General features: G+C 35.7%; 1 protein-coding gene across 5 annotated transcripts; it reads left to right on the top strand.

Moving 5' to 3' along the window:
* The first annotated feature begins 1092 nt into the window (after positions 1 to 1092).
* Positions 1093 to 20922, top strand: LOC131957801 (innexin unc-9). 5 transcript variants are annotated; one of them, XR_009389138.1, is made up of 9 exons: positions 1093 to 1104; positions 11569 to 11839; positions 14389 to 14508; positions 14741 to 14965; positions 15490 to 15657; positions 16453 to 16645; positions 16953 to 17044; positions 17273 to 20365; positions 20427 to 20922. XR_009389138.1 is itself a non-coding variant. In XM_059322591.1 (8 exons), exons 1-8 carry the CDS (start codon positions 1094 to 1096, stop codon positions 17576 to 17578), a joined length of 1386 nt encoding a protein of 461 aa, XP_059178574.1. In that variant the 5' UTR covers position 1093; the 3' UTR covers positions 17579 to 20922. The 5 variants fall into 5 exon arrangements, 4 of the variants coding, with proteins under 4 accessions (XP_059178574.1, XP_059178576.1, XP_059178575.1 ...); XM_059322591.1 differs by having other exon boundaries at positions 17273 to 20922; XM_059322593.1 differs by lacking the exons at positions 1093 to 1104; positions 11569 to 11839 and adding exons at positions 5614 to 5736; positions 11896 to 12173 and having other exon boundaries at positions 17273 to 20922.
* The last annotated feature ends 794 nt before the right edge of the window (positions 20923 to 21716 follow it).

The following is a 21716-nucleotide window of genomic DNA, read 5'->3' as shown; positions in this document are numbered from 1 at the left end:
AATACAATAAAAGAGTAGGGGTAGGGATGACACCAAACAAGAAATGCAAACTTGTTGGATGGGGCTGGGGTGACACCCTCGGTTACCTGACTGGGTGATATCTGACCCACCTAATGACGCCACTGATTATATCAAAACCTACCAACGTCGAAATATGAAAAATTTGAAGTGAAATTAAAATAGAATACTTTAAAAAAAACTGTTTAAAAAACCACGTTTTTCTTGTGGACTAAAAAGTAGAAAATAAATTTTTCTTCCGACCCTAGGGGATCTACCAATGATTGCTCGTAGATTTTGTGCTTCATCGAGCTGTGCAGGTTCTTGTGATGACTGTTCATACATTTGATGACAAAAAACGTGGGTACGTTCTCCATCAAATTTCCCGACCCATCTGCCCGACCCACGTTGGTAAAAACGTGTTAAAGAAAACAACGTCGGTCTACTTGAATCGAAAACTGAAACTAAAAGTCAGCCCGACCTTACTGCGAAGGGGGAGATAACTAGAAGCGTCACATCTACACAGAATAAGGTGTTGGTGGATGGGGTGGGGTCGGGTGGAAAGGGGTGGGTGAGAGGGGTGGGAAGGGATAGGTAAAAGAAGTGGGTGAGAGGGGTGGTTGACAATGGGGTGGGAAGGGGTGGGGGGGGGGGGTGAAAGGGGAGGTGGGTGAGTGCTTTGTGAGAGGGGTGAGTGAAAGGTGTGGCTGAGAGGGCTAGGTGAGTAAAATTGGGCCTCAAGTCACGTGACGTCATTTTTGGGGCGCTCCCTCAGATAGCACGAACATACCCAGTCCTGCTTTAGATTTATGTGTCCTAATACATGAATGAGTACATCATTCAGTGGCTCACCACCCCCCCCCCCTCCCCTCACATGTTGATCTTGTTGAATCAAGGATGGACCATAGAAGAAAAAGGTTGGGAGGGGAGGGTAAAGAAGGAAAGCGGGTGGAAAACAGGTGGGTGTGAGTAGATTTGAAGGCATCGTGAGTCAATGGTCCTCTTTTCCCCAGGTGTGACGTAATACAGGTAGATTTGTTTCCAGTGAGATGTGGAAGTTCTGGCATTGTTGGAAGTATGGTGGTGCCAGCAGGATATGGTGGACTTGTGAGTACTCTGTTGTATGACAGGCACATGTGTGAGTCGATGTGTTGCATGACATGTGTGAGTTGATGTGTGACTGACGTTGTTAAATGTGACAGCTCATGTGTGACAGACGTTATTAAATGTGACAGTTCATGTGTGACAGACGTTATTAAATGTGACAGTTCATGTGTGACAGACGTTATTAAATGTGACAGTTCATGTGTGACAGACGTTATTAAATGTGACAGTTCATGTGTGACAGTCGTTATTAAATGTGACCGTTCATGTTTTAAATACGTTATTAAATGTGACAGTTCATGTGTGACAGACGTTATTAAATGTGTGAGTTCATGTGTGACAGAGTGACGTCATTACATGCGACATGTTTGACAGACTTTATATGTGGGAAATAAAGTTTGACACACGTAATCAAATTTGTGAGTCATACATTTGTAAGTCTATATGATGCGTAACAGACTTGCTTCAAACAAACGGTGATTATGTGTGGTGTTGTGAGTGATGTTATATATGATATGATGTGATCTATTTATGTGTGATCTAACTATGTGTGATCTAGTTCTGTGTGATCTAGTTCTGTGTAATCTAGTTCTGTGTGATTTAGTTGTGTGTGATCTATTTATGTGTGATCTATTTATGTGTGATCTAGTTCTGTGTGATCTATTTATGTGTAATCTAGTTCTGTGTGATTTAGTTGTGTGTGATCTATTTATGTGTGATCTAGCTATGCGTGATCTAGTTACGTGTGATCTATTTATGTGTGATCTATTTATGTGTGATCTAGTTATGTGTGATGTATTTATGTGTGATCTAGCTATGTGTGATGTAGTTACGTGTGATCTATTTATGTGTGATCTATTTATGTGTGATCTAGTTATGTGTGATGTATTTATGTGTGATCTAGCTATGTGTGATGTAGTTACGTGTGATCTAGTTACGTGTGATTTATTTATGTGTGACCTAATTCTGTGTGATCTAGCTATGTGTTATCTAGTTATGTGTGATCTATTGATGTGTGATCTATTGATGTGTGATCTAGTTATGTGTGATCTATTGATGTGTGATCTAGCTATGTGTAATCTTGTTATGCGTGATCTAGCTATGAATGGTATAAGCACAAAGGCGTGGCTTATATTTTGTGACTGATAGCCTTGATTAATACATGGGCGGGGCCTAGAGTCAATATACTAATTAGTAGATAGGTGGGAGGATAGGTGAGCTGGTGTGCTAATTGCCAACATCTGTCACGATTGTATAAATGTCATGTGATGGCACAGGAAACATAAATCTTACAAGCAATAAAGATATAAAGATATGTTGAAGTGGTGGTGTAGGGTTTACTGATTTCTAGACCACTTTTTTTATTAAGTCTACGATGATGGGCTTGATAACCTTCCAATGTTACATTTATGGGACTCGGTGGTTGGGTGATAGAGCGTTCGGCTCCCAACCCGAAAGTCTTGAGTTCGGATCTCTTGATCACACACTAAGCCTAAGATTACCCTAACTTAAACCCTCCAACACTTAGCCCTGGGTCGCCATGACATGCCAGGATAAATAACGTGCCAAAATAAAAATATGCCAAAAATTCGCCTTCAGAAGCTCAGGTTGAAATGATTGCCTGCTGGTTAAAGTGACAGGGCGTAGGCGTGTCATGTTGGAAATAAAGAGTTAAATAAAAAATATTTGGTAGCTAATTAAATGCACGTTTTGGTAATACATGCGGGGGGGGGGTTGCCTGGGCTGGGATTATCTCCCTTTGGAGCTTTCATTGTTTGGCAGATTAATAGCTGACAATACCTAACAAAACAGTTAGATGTGTTGTTGTTTTCAATATGCTGTTCTAAACAATTTCTTTACAGCGGCTTTATCCGCAACCGACACTGCTATTTTCTTTAGCATAGGCAAAAGTTAAACTTAAGGTGTGTTGAAATACTTTTATTCCTGCTAGGGCGTGGGAGTGGGTGGGGAGTGGGGTGGGCTAAATACCAGGAGTGTGAGAAGATTGTAAAATTACTAAAATCGAAAACAAAATAAAAGGAAGGGGCGCTTGAAACTACCAGCAGGGGAAACAATGGTTAAAGTAAATATTTTCTAAATAACTTTAATATTTTGTTCTATTTCGTTTTGGGAGAGTGGGGAGCGGAAATCATGGCGACATGCCCCACCACCCCCAGAATAGAAGGTGAAAAGAAAAAATTGCTCGCATTTTGCGCGCCCTCTTCCTACAGATATATTTAGACATAAGTCCTAAGCAAATCGTAATCACCCCCCAACCCCCCCCCCCCCCCACCAAACCACTCTGCCCCCCCCCCCCCCCCCCCAACCACTCTGGTAGAAATGCTTTTGTCTTGACAAACTCGAGTGGACAGTTAATGTATTTGATTAAACTCTAGCCCACCGGCTCATCACAGAGAGCGTTAAACACGTGTCAACATTGGTTAATAATTTTGTAGGAAGGCGGTTGTTCCTTACTTCATCTTTCATCTCACACGCGTTTTTTTTTTTAAATACCTGCAGTCTTGATGTTTTGTTTGTTTCTTATTAATGGGTTCTTTGTTTTGTTGCGTTATGTGTTTTTATTCCGCTTATTTGTATTCCATTTACTGTGTGTGTGTATATGTGTCTGTGTGTGTGTGTGTAGTGTATGCGTGTGTGAGAGAGATTAATGTTTTACCTCATCATGTACACCGCACACAACTTGAACATAGAGCCACGGACCAACTTCCTCATTTAGCTATGACAAGTAATTCAGTGCTTTTAGTGTAGGTGGTTCATGTAGGTGTGGGCTTGGGTGTGTTCGGTTTAGGCTGATGGGCTAGTGTGTGTATACGTATGCCTGAGTGAGTGTGTGTGTGAAGCTTATATAGGCGAGTGTGTATATATGCGTTGACTATGTGTTGATGTATGTCTCATACAACCTTTATAGTTATTATACTGCAGTCATCAGCTTCTCATAATCTCGTTTGTTTAGTGTATAAGTATAAGTAAAGTATCAGTAAACTTCCCTTTTCGAACCTGATGGTCCATGGAGCAAGTGAAGTAGAGTTCACCTGTTTCTGTAGCCTTGTTGTGTGGTCAGCCCTATGCACAGCCTTTAATTTAAGTACTCATCAGAGTTGGCTGGACTCAATGAAGATCTACTGACTTGAACCCGGTTTCAAACTCGAGACTTTCGGGGTAGCAGTGTGGTGCTCTACCGCTAGGCCACGCCGTACCCATGTGTGTATGTGCACGTGTGTGTATTTGTGCCTTATGAGTGTCGTGATATTTTTACACGCCAATGTTCACGCACGCCTATCCACCTGCTAGCAGTTAAAATATAAAGTGTCCCCCTCACACTTCAACTTGTAACAAGTGGACTAACACTTAAAAACTTGCATCGGCGTACTCCACTAATAAAATCGAGTTTGATGTTGAACAGTTCATGTTATTTTAGTGTAATTCTAATCCTTTGAACCACGTCGCTAGTGTTAAAAGTGGCACAAAGAGATGTATCTTTTGACCTGAGTTATTCATTTATGGCCCTTGGGGAGCTAACGGCTGCTGCCACGCCTTTCCGCTTTTGGGCAGCTCTCTTTATTTACGCTTACCAAAGCCTGGCAGCCTTTGCCTCATCTTCTACTGCCATTCTCCAGGATGTCCTTGGCCATTCCACTTTCTTCTTACCCTGGGGGTTCCAGTCTAAGGTTTTCCTCGCGATATTGTCTTCTCCCCTTCTCATGATATGAACAATCCATCCCCATTTGATATATCTTTTAGAGGTTTAATTATTTTTAAAACAAGGTAGATATAATGTCAAAGTAGGAGGATGTCCATGTAGGCAGGTAAAGTAGAGTCAGTGGCGTAGTGAGGTCGGGTGTCACCCGGTGCGGCACTTAATGGTGTCACCCCCCAGAGGCGTAGCGACCCTTCCCGGGGACAAAATTTCAAGTTTTCGATTTGCACCCCACCCCCCACCCCCATCAAACTTTCGATTTGCACCCTTCTCAAGTTTTTCTCTATATATTTTGCTATTTTTTGCCTTGGTGTCACCCCCCTAAATGGTGTCACCCGGAGTTCAGATGTTCTAGAGATATAATAATTTGTAGACTATTAATTAAAGCTTGAAATTTCGATAGAAAAAATCTCGTTAGAAGCCCAGGGGAGCAACTCCTGCTATTCTTTAAAAAAAAAAACAACGGGGCGAATGCTCCCCAACGGAGATAAGAGGGGGTCCAAAAGTTGATTATCCGCCACTGACTAAATAAATTTGTAACTGGCTTATCAAAATGGCCCGTACCATGTTTTCTTTTATTAAAGTTTAAACAAAAATTGTTGTTATTTCAAAAGAAAACAATCCTATTTCTTTCTTTTTTTTTCGAAAATAATAAATAAATAAAATAATTTATAAATGTTTTAAAAAAGTAAAAATGCGAAACTATTTTTAACGCGAGCTGTATTTCATTTTTCATTCGCTAAGTTAACATTGCGGAGAGTGGCGCAGTGAAAAAAAAAAGATATACCGTAGGGCTACCTTCTCGCGAGGCTTATATTTAACTAGAACAGAGACGCACTTGTTAAATGAGGAGAGGCTGAGGGTTGTGTACATGCTGAGTTCTGTGTACTCGGTTGTGTGCTAGGAACCCGGCGGTGGTAAGGCGTTTAATTAAATCTTTACTTTAGTTTCTAGATTACATTGATTTTGATAACTGTCTCTATCATAATCATCCAAAATTTAAACAGTAGGCCTAACTGTATTTTTATGGAGGATTGTATCGACAGCATCGTATGTCGTATGGCATGCGCTTACCTTACAATACTTAATATTACTTAATAATACTTATTACTTAAGACTTAGGCTAAATAAAATAAAGTAACTGAAGGCTTTGAAGGTAGTTCGATCAATACTATAAAAAAACTATTCCTTACTCAGCTGACTGTTGTGGCGTTTTAAGTCCATAGTATTATCATATTATTAGTATTAGCCATTAGCCTACTAATACTAGACTACCAGTCCACAGAGCCTATTAGTGTTTCTTCCAGACTTTTTTCTCGGGGAGGGGGGGGGGGGGGGGCAGACACTGTTAAAAGTATATTTTCTATAGGCCTAAATTATATAAATTTCATTTCATCCGGGGGGGGGGGGGGGGGGGCGGTAGAATTTTTTCAGGGGGGCAAAGCCCACTCGAAGAGATGCCTGGAAGAAACTCTGGAGCCTATATCATAGGCTGGCTATATAGCCTAATAAAAGAGTATAGATAGAGTATAGTATAGCCAATAGGCCCTATGACTATGATTTTCAGATTTACTAAATGACTAGATCTAGTCTCGCCCCCCCCCCCCTCCGACATGAAGATATGCCTGAAAGAAACTCTGGGTAGATGAAGTAGAGCCCCTCTGTTTCTCTGACCTCAGCATATAAAATGAGTGGTCAGTGCTTATCCCAACCATCCTCAGTGACTTTTCCTAAATGAGAGTCACAGTCAGGCATGAGGTATAGATCTACTGTAGAGAACCTTACTCCTAGCCCAAAAGGGCTTGGGTTCGGATCTTGTTCTTGTCTCGTGACTGCTAGAGATACAAAGTGTCAACTCAAAATGTGGACTGACTATCCTTGTAGTAAATATTTGTATATTAAATTGCCTGCACTTAGGCCTACATTTTCTAAATTCTAAACTTATAACTTTTAAAAATCATTATCATGTATCATAACATGGATTTTAAAATCATTTAACTTCATTTTGTTTAATTTTCTGCATTATAACAGGTTAGTACATTATAATTGGATTGAGGTTTTCAAAAGGTTAAATTATGGGAAAAGGCATGTATTTGAGTTAATTGAAATTGAAAGGGGGGGGGGGGGTGTGACACCAGCTATGGATAATTATGTGTATCCCATTAATTATACCCTTTAAAATCCACTCTCAAAAAATATTAAATGTTTTGTAATTTTGTTTTATTATGTGAATTTTGTGTACACAATCCTTTTTTCATTAGCCATTCACCATTTAATTAGCCCCTCACTCATTTACTTTTAATTGTGGTCTGTGTCTTGATTGCTCACCGCAAACAATCCAAATCACATCAGCTCTAATGAGCCACTCATTAGTGATAATGATCTGTTTGGACCAATTTCGAGGATTGTTTGGAAAGCTTTTGGTGGTGAAACTGATTTGTTTACAGGATGGTTGTGACATTACAGCATTGTATTTATTTTACTTTGGTTTACACATGGTTGGGGGGGGGGGGGAGTGTATTATAAAAAAAATGTTCAGTTTGTTAAATGTTTGGACTTAATATTTTTTTACAATCAGCCTCTACTGATAACTTTGTTTTGTGTCAGTTTGTCATGACTATTTTTAGATCAGCTTTATTGCATTAGTTGTTTTTGTTTGGCTGATGTCAACAATTGAAGAGTTATCTAACTTTGGTAAGGTCAGTGGATTCTAAAAATAAACTGAGTGATATAAACATAGGGGAAGTTTGAAATTGATGTAATATTTATTCAATATGATTAGGTTTTCTATTGATAGTGGTTTGTATAGTGATTTGTGTTTTGTTATGTGAGATTGTTATGCACCATATATTGAAAATTATATTGTTCTTTATTAAAGCTATTAGAATGTTGAGTGACACTACCAAACAAATTGTTGAAAATAGATTTTTGAAAGACAGCAGCAAAGAGAATGTTGAATGACAGCAACAATTAGATTGTTGAGTTTGAATGACAGCACTGAAAATCGAGAAAATTAATCATGCACACTTTTTTTATACAGCCATTTCCTCTCTCTTTCTTTGTGTGCGGATGGCATATCTGTTAAATGTTTAATACTGATAAAAAATTTGGAAAGATTTATATGAACAGCTGCCTTTCTCTCCCCTTTTTTTCTTATAGACAACACACCCTTATGCCGAACTGTGTGGGTTAGTGATAATCAATATAAGCTGCGGGGATGGGGGGCAATAAAGAATAATCGTATTATTGTATTTTTTGCATAGCTTTGAAGCTGATATATTTGGTGGCGTGCCAGTCTTGTGGGGGTGGGGTGAAGGTAATTGTCTGTGCTACACAATGGGGAGTCACTCTTTCTCTTGTAGGATAATGTAGACTTGCACACTATGGGGGCTGGTGAACAGCCTGTACTCGTGTGATACTTTTGAGATGTATGTGTAGGATTATGTAGACATACACACTCGCTGCATAGATTCATACACATAGGACCATGGATTTGTACACATAGGGTTTTGTATTTTTAGGATTGTGTTGTCGTTTTCACACAGGATTTTGTAAATTTTATGCAGATTTTAGAATTGTGTGCACATGATTGTGTATACTTGTACCTACAATATTTATGTTGACTTTTACAGTCAGTATTTGTGTACACTTACATACACAGGATTCTATACACTTGTACAATTAGAATTGTGGAAGTGTAATAGTGTATACGCATAGGATTCTATAAATTTGTACACTTGGGGATTGTGGAAACAAAAGGATATACACATAAGATTCTGTACGCTTGTACATTTAGGATTCTGTACACTTAGGATTGTGGAAACATACACATAGGATTCTGTACGCTGAAGATTGTGTAGACGTACACTGTGTAGACTGGTGCACCTGAAGTGTTCCTCTCAGGATGGCATAGACTGCCATAGATGTGCTTCACATGTTCACTAACTCCAACTTGTTTGTCTTAGCTCAGTGCTTTCCCCTCATGACCCAGTCAGGACCTGTGTTGCTTGAAGTCTGGGAACTCTTATAGGAAAATGGCTAGGTCTGGTATACTCAGCATGGTGTTGTGGTGTGAGCTTAGCTACACCCTGTTGTGCCAAGTGGGGATTTTAAGTACACACACCCCTCTTAGTTAAGCCACTTGTGTTGTACAGCATGATACCTCTGCACCATTGCAGTTTAGCTTTTACTTGCACAAATACTGCTTAAAAGAAAGTGTAATGAGCTTTTTATGATTAAAATATTGATGTATATGTTGGTATATATTTTATTTTAGCAGTGAAATTATTATTTTTTATCTTAGAATTTATTTTGAGACATTAAACAGTTTTTTTATCCAGATTATATGCAGATTTTAATAATGCCTTAATTAATTCTGAAGATTTATCTAAGCCTAATTTTATTTCAGGGAGATTAATCTAATCAACTAGCCTTTCCCCTTATGTTGTAAAAACACGTAATTTATTCGCAGTGTTATTTTGGCTAAACCTCGTTGTTGGTAAAACAATTTGCTTTCGGATTTTCCCAATTGATAAGAAATTATCTGGCTTATTGTCCTGCCTGAGGAAAATCCTCCAGTTTTTGGGTTTTTTTTTTGTTTTTTTTTTTTTTACTTTTTTTAGAGATGAAACCTTTTGTTATGATATCATTCTTTAAGTGTTCATAAAGCGATAATTGTAGCATGTTTTAAAATGTTTAAGGACAAAACATCGCATGTGAATATATTTACTTTTGCTTTCGTGCCAGTGGTTGGCTTGTTGCCAAGTAGTCCGTACGTTTTTTTTTCCGTAAACACAGAGGCAATGTGTGTGTTTTTTCTACAGATTTTTTTTTGTTTTTATCAGTTGTGGAATCTAGATCTAGTAATTTTTAGTATTCTAAAGACAGAAAATAGTTTAGATTTTTTTTTATCAGCAGTTGAATCTAGATCTCGTAAATTGTAGGAATCTTAAGACATAAAAACTATTTTAGGTTTTCCCCCTCTCTTATGATCTGTGAAAAGAAAATCTTAAAGCGAAACCTTAACGTTCTTTATTCAAACAACTATTGTGTGACGAGCGTGTTGTTGTCCTCCAAGTGTGCTAGACTCTCGTTGTGAGGGAATACAAAAGGGTCGGTCAGTGCGTACCTTGTCACACATTCTTGAATGGACACTGTGTCCGTTTTGGGAAGGAGAGGGGGCGGACGCTGGCTGTCCGCTGGATGGGGCGGGGCTAATGACTGGACTGGGAACGCGGACTTCAGCAAGGCGGCTGTTTTTTCCCCACCAGTATGAAAAAATTATAGCGTGGCATTCCAGTGAAGCGTGGTGATCGTCTTTTTTTTTAACGGTCGCCACTGATGGGATGGATCAATGTGACCGGGTGGGGGGAGTGGTGGGGCGGGATAACTAGCAAGATTCCCAGGGTGCTGTGCGCTACACGGAGCAGACGATATTGTGTTAGTCATACTCCGTGTGTAGGGCCGGCCTTGATAGAATTTGTTTGTCTCGCGTATTGGCCGACGCGGGCAAGCGTGTCGTAGCTGTTTAGTGGTCAAGCGTGTCGTAGCTGTGTAGTGGTCAAACCACGGGGATGTTCAAACTTGTGTAACAGTATAGAATAGACAGCTTTACTTAGAGGCATAACAAACCATCTTCTATCTGGCTGAGCTTGTGTAGGTGAGGTTTGTGTGATTGTGTAGTTATGTCTTGTAATTGCTACAATTAGACCTAGCTTTATGTTGTGGGCTAATTAAATAATTAGTCACAGTAGGCCTAGGTCTTACTATTAGCAGGCCTAATTTTCTGTTCTGGTACTTAATACGTCAGACATTTTATCGCCTCATGCCAATATGTTTTTTCCCATAAGTTAGCTTTTTTTTTTTAAATTTAAATGGGGGGGGGGGGGGTAACAAGTTCTTAATTAATGTGACGATCTGCGTGCTCTCGTTTCGTTGAATCAACAAGCTGAGCACCTCTCTAGGAATGGAGTTTACTTAGTTTAAATTAGGTGTGATGACTGATTATAAAATATATATTAGGGCCTATTAAATATCTTAGATAGGAAAAATTCAAATAATCCTGTTCTTTTTATAAGACCGAGTGAAGTGGAGATCGGACTAAAGATGTCATTTAGTGGGAGGGAACTTGCGAAATTCAAGGGAAAAAATAAAACAAACTAAAGATTTTTGACTGTGCATAATATTGGGGCCTATTTCATCAGTTAATGCCTCTTAGGCCTATGTTTTTTTTAAAGCATTATTTTGTAACATGTAAAGGAGTCTGTGTACCAACCACAATTTTGCATGCTCATTTTTGTTAACTGGATTTTTACTTTAAGCCCAAAGCTACTCTAATATTTTACATGCTTTTATTTGTTTTAGGACTAAACATTTGTTTTGTTTAAATTTAAATAGTTTAAAAATGCTGTACAGAAGGCCTATAGTTTGTAAAATTGCTTTTATAATAGATCAATACTTTTAAATATTCTATTGGTCTAGGCCTAATTGAAGTTAACTTCGATTTCAGAATGTAAAAGTTCTTATAATATATTCTTTAAAGTCATGATAACAAGCTGAAAATGTCCAATTGCATTTCATTTTTCACCTCAATAATGCCTAGGCCTACATGAATTATTTTTTTTAGGGCCTATATAGAATTACTATTTTTGTGAAAGTTAATCTGACAGTGTTAAATATTTTTTCAACCTAAAAAGTCAACAGATGGTATGGTATGTGTATTAGATTTGCCTCTGTTGTTTTTATTTCAGTATGAAAATGGAAAGTTTAGTTAGCAGTTTACCCAACCTTCGCATCCGCGAAAAAATCCGCGACGACGACACCGTCGACCAGCTCCACCACTACGTCACCGTGTACATGTTCGCCTCGTTCGCCATCATCATTGGCCTGAAGGAGTACATGGGGGCGCCACTGGACTGCTGGGTGACCTCCCAGAACTGGAAGCACTTCCAGGACCACGTCAACACCTACTGCTGGACACATAAATTGTACCGATACCCAGATAAAGATAACATGTCTAAGGTATTTGTTTTATCAAATTCCCGTCTCATGTTTTTAAATTTTTTTTGTTTTACCAGGGTATTGATCAAACATGGAGAAAGTGATTTCATCACTGAAGCTCCTGAATTTTCAGTCCAGGATCAGGGACGATGATTTGGTTGATCAGCTTCATCATTTTTACACGGCTTTCTTGTTCGCTGCTTTTGGGATCATTGTGGGCATCAAAGAGAACACGGAGGGCCCACTCGATTGCTGGCTCCCTAATTATACCATGAAGCACTTCCAGGAGCATGCCAATCACTATTGCAGGACCCATAAACTTTACAGCTTCCCCAATGCAGATAACCATTCCGAGGTAGCCACGCATTTTTGTCTGGCCGACATTTAGCTCTCCGTCTTTGGAGATTTCTTTTTACCCCACTCTGTTTTTTTTCAGCTTTAGTGCCAGTCAGAAACATTAACCCTCTTGCTTTCTTACTCACAAGTTGCTTTTTCTAAAAATGAACCTAACCTATGGGCTTTTAACTTATCCCACTTGCGTACCCCATTAAACATATCATGCAGCTGAAATTTCAGTCACATTAATTCCTTAATTACAATCTATTCAAAAACTTTTTAAAATTTGCAAAATAATACGTTTTTTGACTATCGTTTTTTAAAGATTTAATTTATCAACTTAAATATATATATATATTTATAATGTAAAAAAAATATAAACTGCTAGAACTGTTAGGTACAAAATTGTTTACAATTAGCTTCTATCTGGCCAGATTTTTGCTGCATGAGACGTTTCCTTCAATCAGTACCAAATTTATATTTTCTTTCATTAAATATTTTTCTTCCCTCTAAGGTTTGCTGATGTTTTTCATTTGTGATTAAAAACATGGCTACACCTCTCAGATGATGTTCAAATTATTTCAGCTGGAGTAGAATATTCAATTGATGCTAATCATTCAACACTTAAATGTTGGGCACCATTGAAGCATTTTTTGTTGCCTTTTTTTGTTGCCTAAAAGACATTAAAGAAGTGTTGACAAAAATGTCACTTCTCTAAAAACAACAGTGCTTTTTTTATTTATAAACTATATATTTTTCTTATTAAAAATAAGTATAAAGTGCTGTGTAGTTAAAGAAAAAAAGTAAACTAATATTTATAATACTGTTAAATATAAAATTATCTTACATACCTATTATATATTAATATTATGATTTCTACACTTACATCAATAGTTTATACATTGAACAAAAGGAGAAGAAAAACATTTTCATCCTGCCATATCTTAAGAAACTTTTTAACCTTAGATTAAATAAAATTCAATAAATGCACATGAAACAGTATTGTATTGATACTCCGGAGGAGTCTTCTATTTTAAGAGCTCAAATTGATCCAACATTAATGACAGCTTACATCAAAACTTGGTATCTGGTTCATGTTTGAACATTAAATGCTTGAGAAATATTGAGACCAAGCCACAACAATTTTAGACTGCTAGAGAAACATTACAAAGCCACAATTTTAGACTGCTAGAGAAACAACCTTGTTTCCATGTTAAAGGTTGTAGCCTGACATTTAAACATCTGTTCCATATGTTGGATGGGTTTTCATTTTCTTCTCTTTCTTTAAATCTTACATATGCTCACAAAATTTTTTTTTTACAAAATGTTTGAACAGAATATGCTAGTATGAATATCTTGATTATTTTTTTCTACAATAATAAAAAAATTTCATAAAGTAGGCCTATATTGCTTTTTATATAAAAAAAACTATTTTCTCCTATATCTATTTATTATTTTTAACGATACATTGTATTATACATTAAAATTATAATAAATTATTTAAAACTAATTCAAGGATATTTCCTAAATGGAATTAATTTTTTTTATTAATATTTTTTCTTAAGTAACTATATATTATTTCTGATAATATCAATTCTAGCTTTAATTACATTTAGTAATTAGTTTAGCATGTAAAATGACAGGCCTAAAGCTTGGTATTTTATTCTTGCAATACAAATTGTCTGGTAACTTAATAACATAAATTCAAACATATGAAAAATAATCACTTGGTGTACTGTTGACCTAATTAAAGTAAATTAAAAATCTGATGTATTGCTATGCTCTGATTTTTACGACAAAAAAAACAAATTGAAGAATAATTTTTAAAGGTTAATTTTTTTAGACTTCAATTAATATTTATTGATGCAAAACAAAATAAATTAAGCCTTGTTATTAAACAGCTATTCTTCGGAAGTCTTTATGAGACTTAGACACACTATTGTAATGCCAAATTACAATAATATAATTAAAAAATCAGTATTTGAACTGGCTACAATAATAAATTGTTTCAATATTTTTCAATAGATTTTACTCTTTGAATATTTTATCAATAAAACAAGACAATTGTTTGCCAAATTGCAGCTGACTTTAAAATTTGCCTTTCAGCATTTTCTGAAGTAAGGCCAGCCAATTTTGTCTGAATGTTAATTTTCTTATAATTACATTGCTGCCCTCAAAATATAAACCAGATATTTCCTCTAAAACCTAATGCGATGTGTGTTTTGTTTTATCAGGTGCCATATGACCTGGACCCTCTACATGGGGGACCACTGAATGCTACATTGGTGAAAGAGTCTAATGATCTAGGGGAGATAAACTTTTACAGATGGATTACAGTTATCTTCCTTGTCCAGGTAAAATATTCTATTTTACACCGGAAGGGGGGGGGGGGTTGATTTTATTATTTTTAGAAATATTAAACTCTCATAGTGTTAGCTTGACATTAAAATTTTATCAAATATGTTTTCAATTGGGTTGTAGGGAATCTCTTCCAACATTAAATTAAGAACAAAAAAAGAAAAGAAAAGAAAGATGAAAAACATTTTTAAATTCCCGTAACATATTGTTTATTAATCTTTTCACCAGGCATTCATGTTCAAGTTCCCCAACGTGATTTGGAATGAGTGCAACGAGTACTCCGGTACGCAGATAGAAAAAATGGTGACCATGATATCAGACAGCTCCTTTGACACCACGGAGAAGAAGAACACGGTGTTTGCTAGCGTGGCCGAGTTCCTGGAGACATGGCTGAAGATCAACCGCAAGCCGTTCTGGTTCATGAAAAGCAGGGTTGGCAGACAAACTAAAAAGGTGTTTATTAATTTTATTTGTTTTGTTAGTCAGAATTTGAAACTTCTTAGCATTATAGTCACACAAAATGAAACTATCTGCCTTGTGTTTACTTACCTGTAATGCCTTTTACAAATTGTTTTTCTTCTTATTGGAAACTTTGAAATGAAAATTATAAAACTTACTTTTCACCAATTTTCATATTAGAAAATTTTCTAAACCTCAACATAGCATATAATTAAATCTTTCAATTGCCCTTTCTTGCACCTAATTAACCCTAAATGTTTCTAGTGTTGGTGATTTACTGACTAGCTAACGTAAATTTATGCTTAAATAAACTTACCATTGAAATTAGTTTTTGTAAACGAACAATCATTTGTCTTATTGTATTTGTGTAAAGATGACTGTATTATGTAAATGTTTGTCCATTATTAGATACTAAACATCCCAAATAAAATTGAATAAACCATGTAAAAATAAATGTGTATTCTTGTAGGTGCATAAATAATTGTTGTATAAATGATCAAACTTTTTGTGAATCTCAGATTCTCCAGCACTGGATGTTGTGTATGGGGGCCAACACAGGTAACTACCTGTCCACCATGTACCTGGTTGTGAAGGCTCTGTTCTTGTTTAACGTCATCTTCCAGTTTCTCATGCTGACGGCTTTTTTGGACTTCAATTATTGGCACTACGGCATTAGGGCTCTTCAGGTTTGTTAGCTTAGATTTTAATTTCTTGTTTCAGCTCAAATATTTTAGATTTTTAGGCAAGGTTTTAAAAAAAAAAAAAATTGAAGATAATTTAAAACAAATTCTACATGCCCTGACATCCTTTATGACTATTTTAAATTAATTTATCGATGATAAACATGAACCCCTAAAAGTGATGTTGTTGTTTAAACAGATGAACTCTTCTTTATCTACATAATGTATCTTGGGCACAAATGAGAATGGAGATTAATTTATATATATAGTTACTTGGCAATTTTGAACACCATTTATTATGAAGTGTGTATGTAGTTAACTAATTAGTTAGTTTGTTTTTACTTACTGGTCCCTGGGGAGCAAAGTGCTGCAACCACACCTCTCCACTGAACTGCAGCTCTCCTTATCTGTACTCATTTGAGCCCAGCAGCCTTTTCACTCTTCTTCTACTGTTCTCTCCATGATTTCGTAGACCAGGGGTCGGCAACCTGCGGCTCTTTTGATATCAAGATGCGGCTCTCCAGCTCCGTCCACAAATACTAATAATCTTAATAAAAAAATAAAATATTTGAAATAAAAAAAATGTTAATGGCTCTTTAAAACCAGGGAAATTTTGAAAATTGTAACTTTTGGCTCTTCCTCTTCAAAATGTTGCCGACCCCTGTCCTAGACCCATTGTTCACTCTTCAGCATTTAGTTTTTTAATTAAATCATTATTTACTAAACTTACATATTTATAACTACCTGTAATTCTGTGTGCTTTAATTCTCCATGTATAATCAAGTTTCCTTCCCTCACCAGATCTACTACAAGACCCAGGAGAGGAAGGACATCACCCACTTTCCCAGGGTCGCCCTGTGCCACTTCCAGGCTCGTGGTCAAGGGACGTGGATCCAGTGTCTGCTGACCATCAACATGTTGCTGGAGAAACTCTTCGTGGTTGAGTGGTTCTGGTTGTTTGTACTACTGGCACTGACCATCTACAGCTTAATTAGTGAGTGCACATTTATTGTAATTTAATTGGTTGTGAATAGTAGTAAAATAAAGTCACTAGTCAACTCAGTGGTATAAGTCTTGTTCCAACTTAAAATTTAGTATTGGAAATTTGAACTATTACTACTATAAAATAAATTCCCTTTAAATCAATAATCAATGGATTCTTTTAGTCATGGAGTTTCTTTGTTAGTGTGTGCTCTGCACTGTTTTTATAAATACAATATAGGTGACATTTTTCACAATTACTTGCAGCTGTATGTTTGGCCTATACTAACTTATATTTCATGTAAATATTTTTATGACAGAATGGCTGACAAGAATTTTGAGAACAGAGATGTCCATACAGTTTATTATAAAATATCTGTCAGTGTTCAATGATGATGGGACACTACCACAGGTTAGTTTTAATCATAGTTATCTTTCCCTGAATTTTGATCCTATTTAGAATTCACATTTTCTTTTTATTATGTTTTCTTAAAAATCTGTAGCTCTAGATTTTAATAGTCAAGATAGTTAGCTTTGTGTATGTCTTTCTAATTTACGCTAAAACTTCCTTTTTAATAATAACAAATATGTTCTCCTTTAATAAAATTGAAAAGTTGTCACAAAATAATCTTTTGTCTAGGATGGAAAAAGAACCGTTCTGACTTTTGTAAGAGACTACTTGGGCAACGACGGAGTTTTCTTACTGCGTATCCTGGCACTCAACACAAACGACGTGGTCATGTCCGAGCTGATCTGCAATGTCTGGAAGAGGTACATCGACTACCACAACAAGGCCGCATGGCCCGAGCCTGTGGTGGTCAAGGAGCCTGACCCCTCTGAGAACATGGGCGTGGATGCCATGGAGATGGATCCGTTGACCTCCAACACAGATAAGGACCTGGAGAAAGTTCCAGTTCTTCTGAATAATGATGAGCATATTGCATAGTGTATAATAGTATGGGAGTGTTGCATTGTGGGAATGTGGACAGAATGTTGCATTTTGGGTAATGGGGTCAAGTTGTTGCATTTTGGGTAATGGGGTCAAGTTGTTGCATTTTTGGTAATGGGGTCAAGTTGTTGCATTTTGGGGAATGGGGAGATAATTACATTTTGAGGAATTAGGACAGAGTAGCATTATGGTAAAGTTAAACATGTATGCATTATGAAGGTGTATGGCATGGATTAGAGTGATGTTCTTGTATATATGCGAGGGAGAATGCTACTAAACGTTTTTCGATGTTGAACTTGTGAAACAGGGTTTACACATCACGATTTTTTTACAATATACATTGATTGTCATTGTCTAGTCAATTAATTGTACTCTTGATAAGGATTTGTTGTCTACACATTTTAGGTTAGGAATTGTAAAAGGAAGTCACTGTTCATTCTTGATGTAAGAGAAATGACTGTTCATTCTTGATGTAAGGGAAATCACTGTTCATTCTTGATGTAAGGGAAGTCACTGTTCATTTTTTTAAATTACATTATTATCAATGTAAAAAAAATATAATTTTCTCAGTTGTTATCAATGTCAGCACCAATCAAACTGTGTACCTGACATACTGTTATTGTATGCCTTATTAAGTTATGTGCAGATGCTGTTCATGTACAGATTTTTTTCAATTTTTGCAAGACTGGCCTGATTCTTTAATTGGTGTGACCATGCTATGAGGAAAAAATTATGTTTTATATAGTGTAAAAAAAATTGTGTTGACTTAGCAATTGTCTTCATGATCACACGTTTACCTAATTATAAAATGTTTACCTGTGCAAGGTGCACCTAGTTTTACCTGTTCCCACATTGTAATCTTTACACGTGTTGTTTTAGTCTTGGTGGCATGTAGCTTAGCTTGCTTTATATGAAGTGCCAGCAAAAACTTACAAAAATTTTATAATTCTTACAGTAATGTTGTTTGACCAATTTTAGTGGTCAGTATTTTGATGGTCAGTTTGCTACTGTTGCAAGTTGTTTGGTATTTTTTTTTTTTAATTTTTATTTTGAGTTAGAAGTTTACACAGTAAGATATTAGCTTTAAAGACAAATTTTACCTCAGTTTTAAACTAGTAGGCTACACAGTGTGTGGTTCATTTTTTAATTGGAAGTTGACTTGTGAAGTTACACGTGACCAAACCTTAAAACAACAGCTTTACACCTACTTTTACCTCTGTTGTAAACAATACACTTTCCCGGAGAGTTTAGCTTCACACATGTGTGTTTGTGTTTAATGAGTGTGTGTGTGTATATGGGGGCATGTGCTTATGTAAGTGAGGAGTGTGACATAGTCCCAGGTCATGTGACCTCAAGTACTACTGTTCTATTCTGGTCACATTCACACGTCCATTTTAAAATATTTGAACATTGTAAAATGTAGATAAACCACATTTTATTGTAAAATGTATATAAATCACATTTTAAAAAACTTGCTTTTAAACTTTTAAAACATTTAGAATTTAAAAATTTTATCCTACATAATATATTTTAAAATATTTTGTAACACTAAAATTTAAAGGGCATTGACTCCTAATAATAATGCTTTCACACCACATTAATCATTGAAATTACTGTAAGCCTCATCAAATAAAGGTAACCACATTGGCATTTAAATTATTCACTCATTTCAAAACCACCATTTTAAATTTCTCTCTCAGTTTACCCTCTACCTATAAACATTGTGTAAAAATTGTGCAATAGATTTTGAGAAGGAAAATTTAAAGTTTACTTCTCAAGGAGCTTATGTTTTTGTTACCAAACATTTCTGCATTTTTATATAATTTTTTTTTACATAATCCTTTCTTTTTAAACAAACAATTGTATACATATTTTTTCTAATACTAAGACATTCATGTTAACGGGTACTACTTTATAGGTCCAGTTGAATTTTATTTTTGTGTTCATCACTTCAGTTTAAAAAACAAACAAAATACTTGCATTTAAAATTTAGTTTTGAATCCTGGAAGCTTTTTTGAAAAAGTCTTGTCTTTCTAACTGCTTGTCAATGTAAGAAATGGTATGCATCATTTTATTTTTGTTAAATAAACTTCTATTTTGAAGTTGTTTGATTTTGCTAAATAATCAGGGTGAAAATTAGTTTTATTCTAAATAAATTGATGAAGCTTATAACAATAATGGCCTTGTGTAGGGGTTATCCTAATAGTTTGCACCTACAGGAGATTGGGATTAGACATGATGTAACAAATTTAAATACAATTTTAAAATTATATTTCATTAAGGATGTTTGGAGCTGGGGTTTTTTTAGGGGGAGGTCTGGCTGTTTGATGCTTTAGGTAACAGGTGAAACCTAGACTACATTAAGGGTTAACCCCTTCTTCGGATTATCTGTCAGATTAGTGAGTGTGATTATAATGACAAGTTGTTTTGATGTGGTCTAGCAAAATCTTGTTACATTCTCCCATATAGAACTAGTTGACCTTAGTGTATGGTACGTTTAAACTTGGATACAAGCTAGTTAGTTTTGAGTATAGTTAAATTTTATTTCTTGGTGTACAAGTTAAAACTTACAAGGTTTAATCTAACAGGGCAGCCGTTTTGTATTGTAACATTTTGGCCAGAATTAAAAAAAAATATTTTGTATTTTTTTAAAATAACATTTTTTTCTGTGCCTTTTCATCATTCCTCATTTTTATGTTTCCTGTTTTTTGGATGTACTGTGTTAAAATGTTAAGACTTGTTTAAAGCAACCATTTATTTAGTGCCTGCATTTTAATGAGATTTGTTTACATTTAAGCATGTTTCATTAGTTCAATCCTTTATTTGGTGCCTAAAGTTTAGGGAGATTTGTTTACATTGAACCATGTTTCGTTACTTTAATTGAGCTTTTCTCTGCGTGACCAGCTGATTGTGCACTAGTGGTCCATGTAATTTACTTTAAAATTTCTCTCAAGCCTACTGTTATGTCCTTTACACTATGTCTGTGAAGTATTCTATGTGTACTTACAACTATTTATTCAACTAAATTAATTTGAGTAAAAAAAAGTAAAATATTTTGTATAGTAAAATTATTTGACATGAGTGTTTATTAAAATTTAAAAAATCTGGAGCATTGTGTTTATAGGCCTACTTGTGTTTGAAAACAGAGCATTTGTTGTGAAGAATACATCTATTATGATGGTTTTGTTTACAAAGTTTATAAAAATGTTTTTTCTATTTGAATATGAAGCTGATGTGTACTTGTACGCAATGTCAGTGAATGAAATGTACTCTTTACAATGGTTTTAAAAAATTTGAAGCTGGTGAATGTCTACATGGAAATAAAAAACTTTTCCTAAATCTGTAGTTTTTTAAATTATTTTTTTCCGTTTTTAAGGAAAATGTATAATTACGACCTATTTCATTTTTATAAGAGAGAAAGAAAAAAACCTCAATTTTATAGATATTACGATATTTTCTTTGAAATGTACACTTTCTTCTTGGAGAGATAATGAAAATGCCTTTGATTTTTTTGTCAAAACTTAGCTATGCTATTCTTTTAAAAAAAACTTTATATGATAAGATTTCAAAAGTACAGTAAATTAAATATATTTTTATATTTTCATAGTACTTAAAAAGTGCACCAAGACAAAAAAGAGAAAAATATATACAGAAAAATGATAATTCCACTTAAATAAGTGGTTAATTAGAGTGTTAAATAGTCTTTTTAAGAGCAAGTTTGACAAAAAAACCCGACAAGGGGGAGGGGGTTTGATACCATGACGTAAACCTGCTAATGACAGAGAAAACATGCTACATCAAGCTGTATTTTTAATCGACTATAGATACAAATCGTTAGTATTATATCTTAGCACAGTTTAAAGCAATAGCCGTGGGGGGGGGGGGGAGTGGGAGTTACATTATCTCAACGAGCCAAATATGCCTGAGGTAAACGGTTTGGTTGAGTATTGTAATTACTTATATGTTAATCCATGTATGTGGGGAGGGGAGGTAATTTTACATAAAATGCTACATGCGGGGGGGGGGGGGGGGGCAATGCCCTCATGAAGAGATGACTGAAAGAAACCTTAAGTCAGCACATCATTGACGGTGTTATTCTTCGAGCCCCTAAAATTAAAAAGCTACTTAAAAAACA

The sequence above is a fragment of the Physella acuta genome, unplaced genomic scaffold (genome assembly GCF_028476545.2).
Source record: "Physella acuta isolate Inbredline_101_S28 unplaced genomic scaffold, ASM2847654v3 ptg001267l, whole genome shotgun sequence".
In the NCBI taxonomy this organism is placed as follows: Eukaryota; Metazoa; Mollusca; class Gastropoda; family Physidae; genus Physella; species Physella acuta.
This window is presented reverse-complemented; position numbering and strand designations above follow the sequence as displayed.

Coding starts and splice junctions, on each gene's coding strand:
- LOC131957801 (XM_059322591.1), top strand. Junction 15,658..16,452: donor ACGGCATTAGGGCTCTTCAG/GTTTGTTAGCTT, acceptor TTCCCTCACCAG/ATCTACTACAAGACCCAGGA. Junction 16,646..16,952: donor GACCATCTACAGCTTAATTA/GTGAGTGCACAT, acceptor TTTTTATGACAG/AATGGCTGACAAGAATTTTG.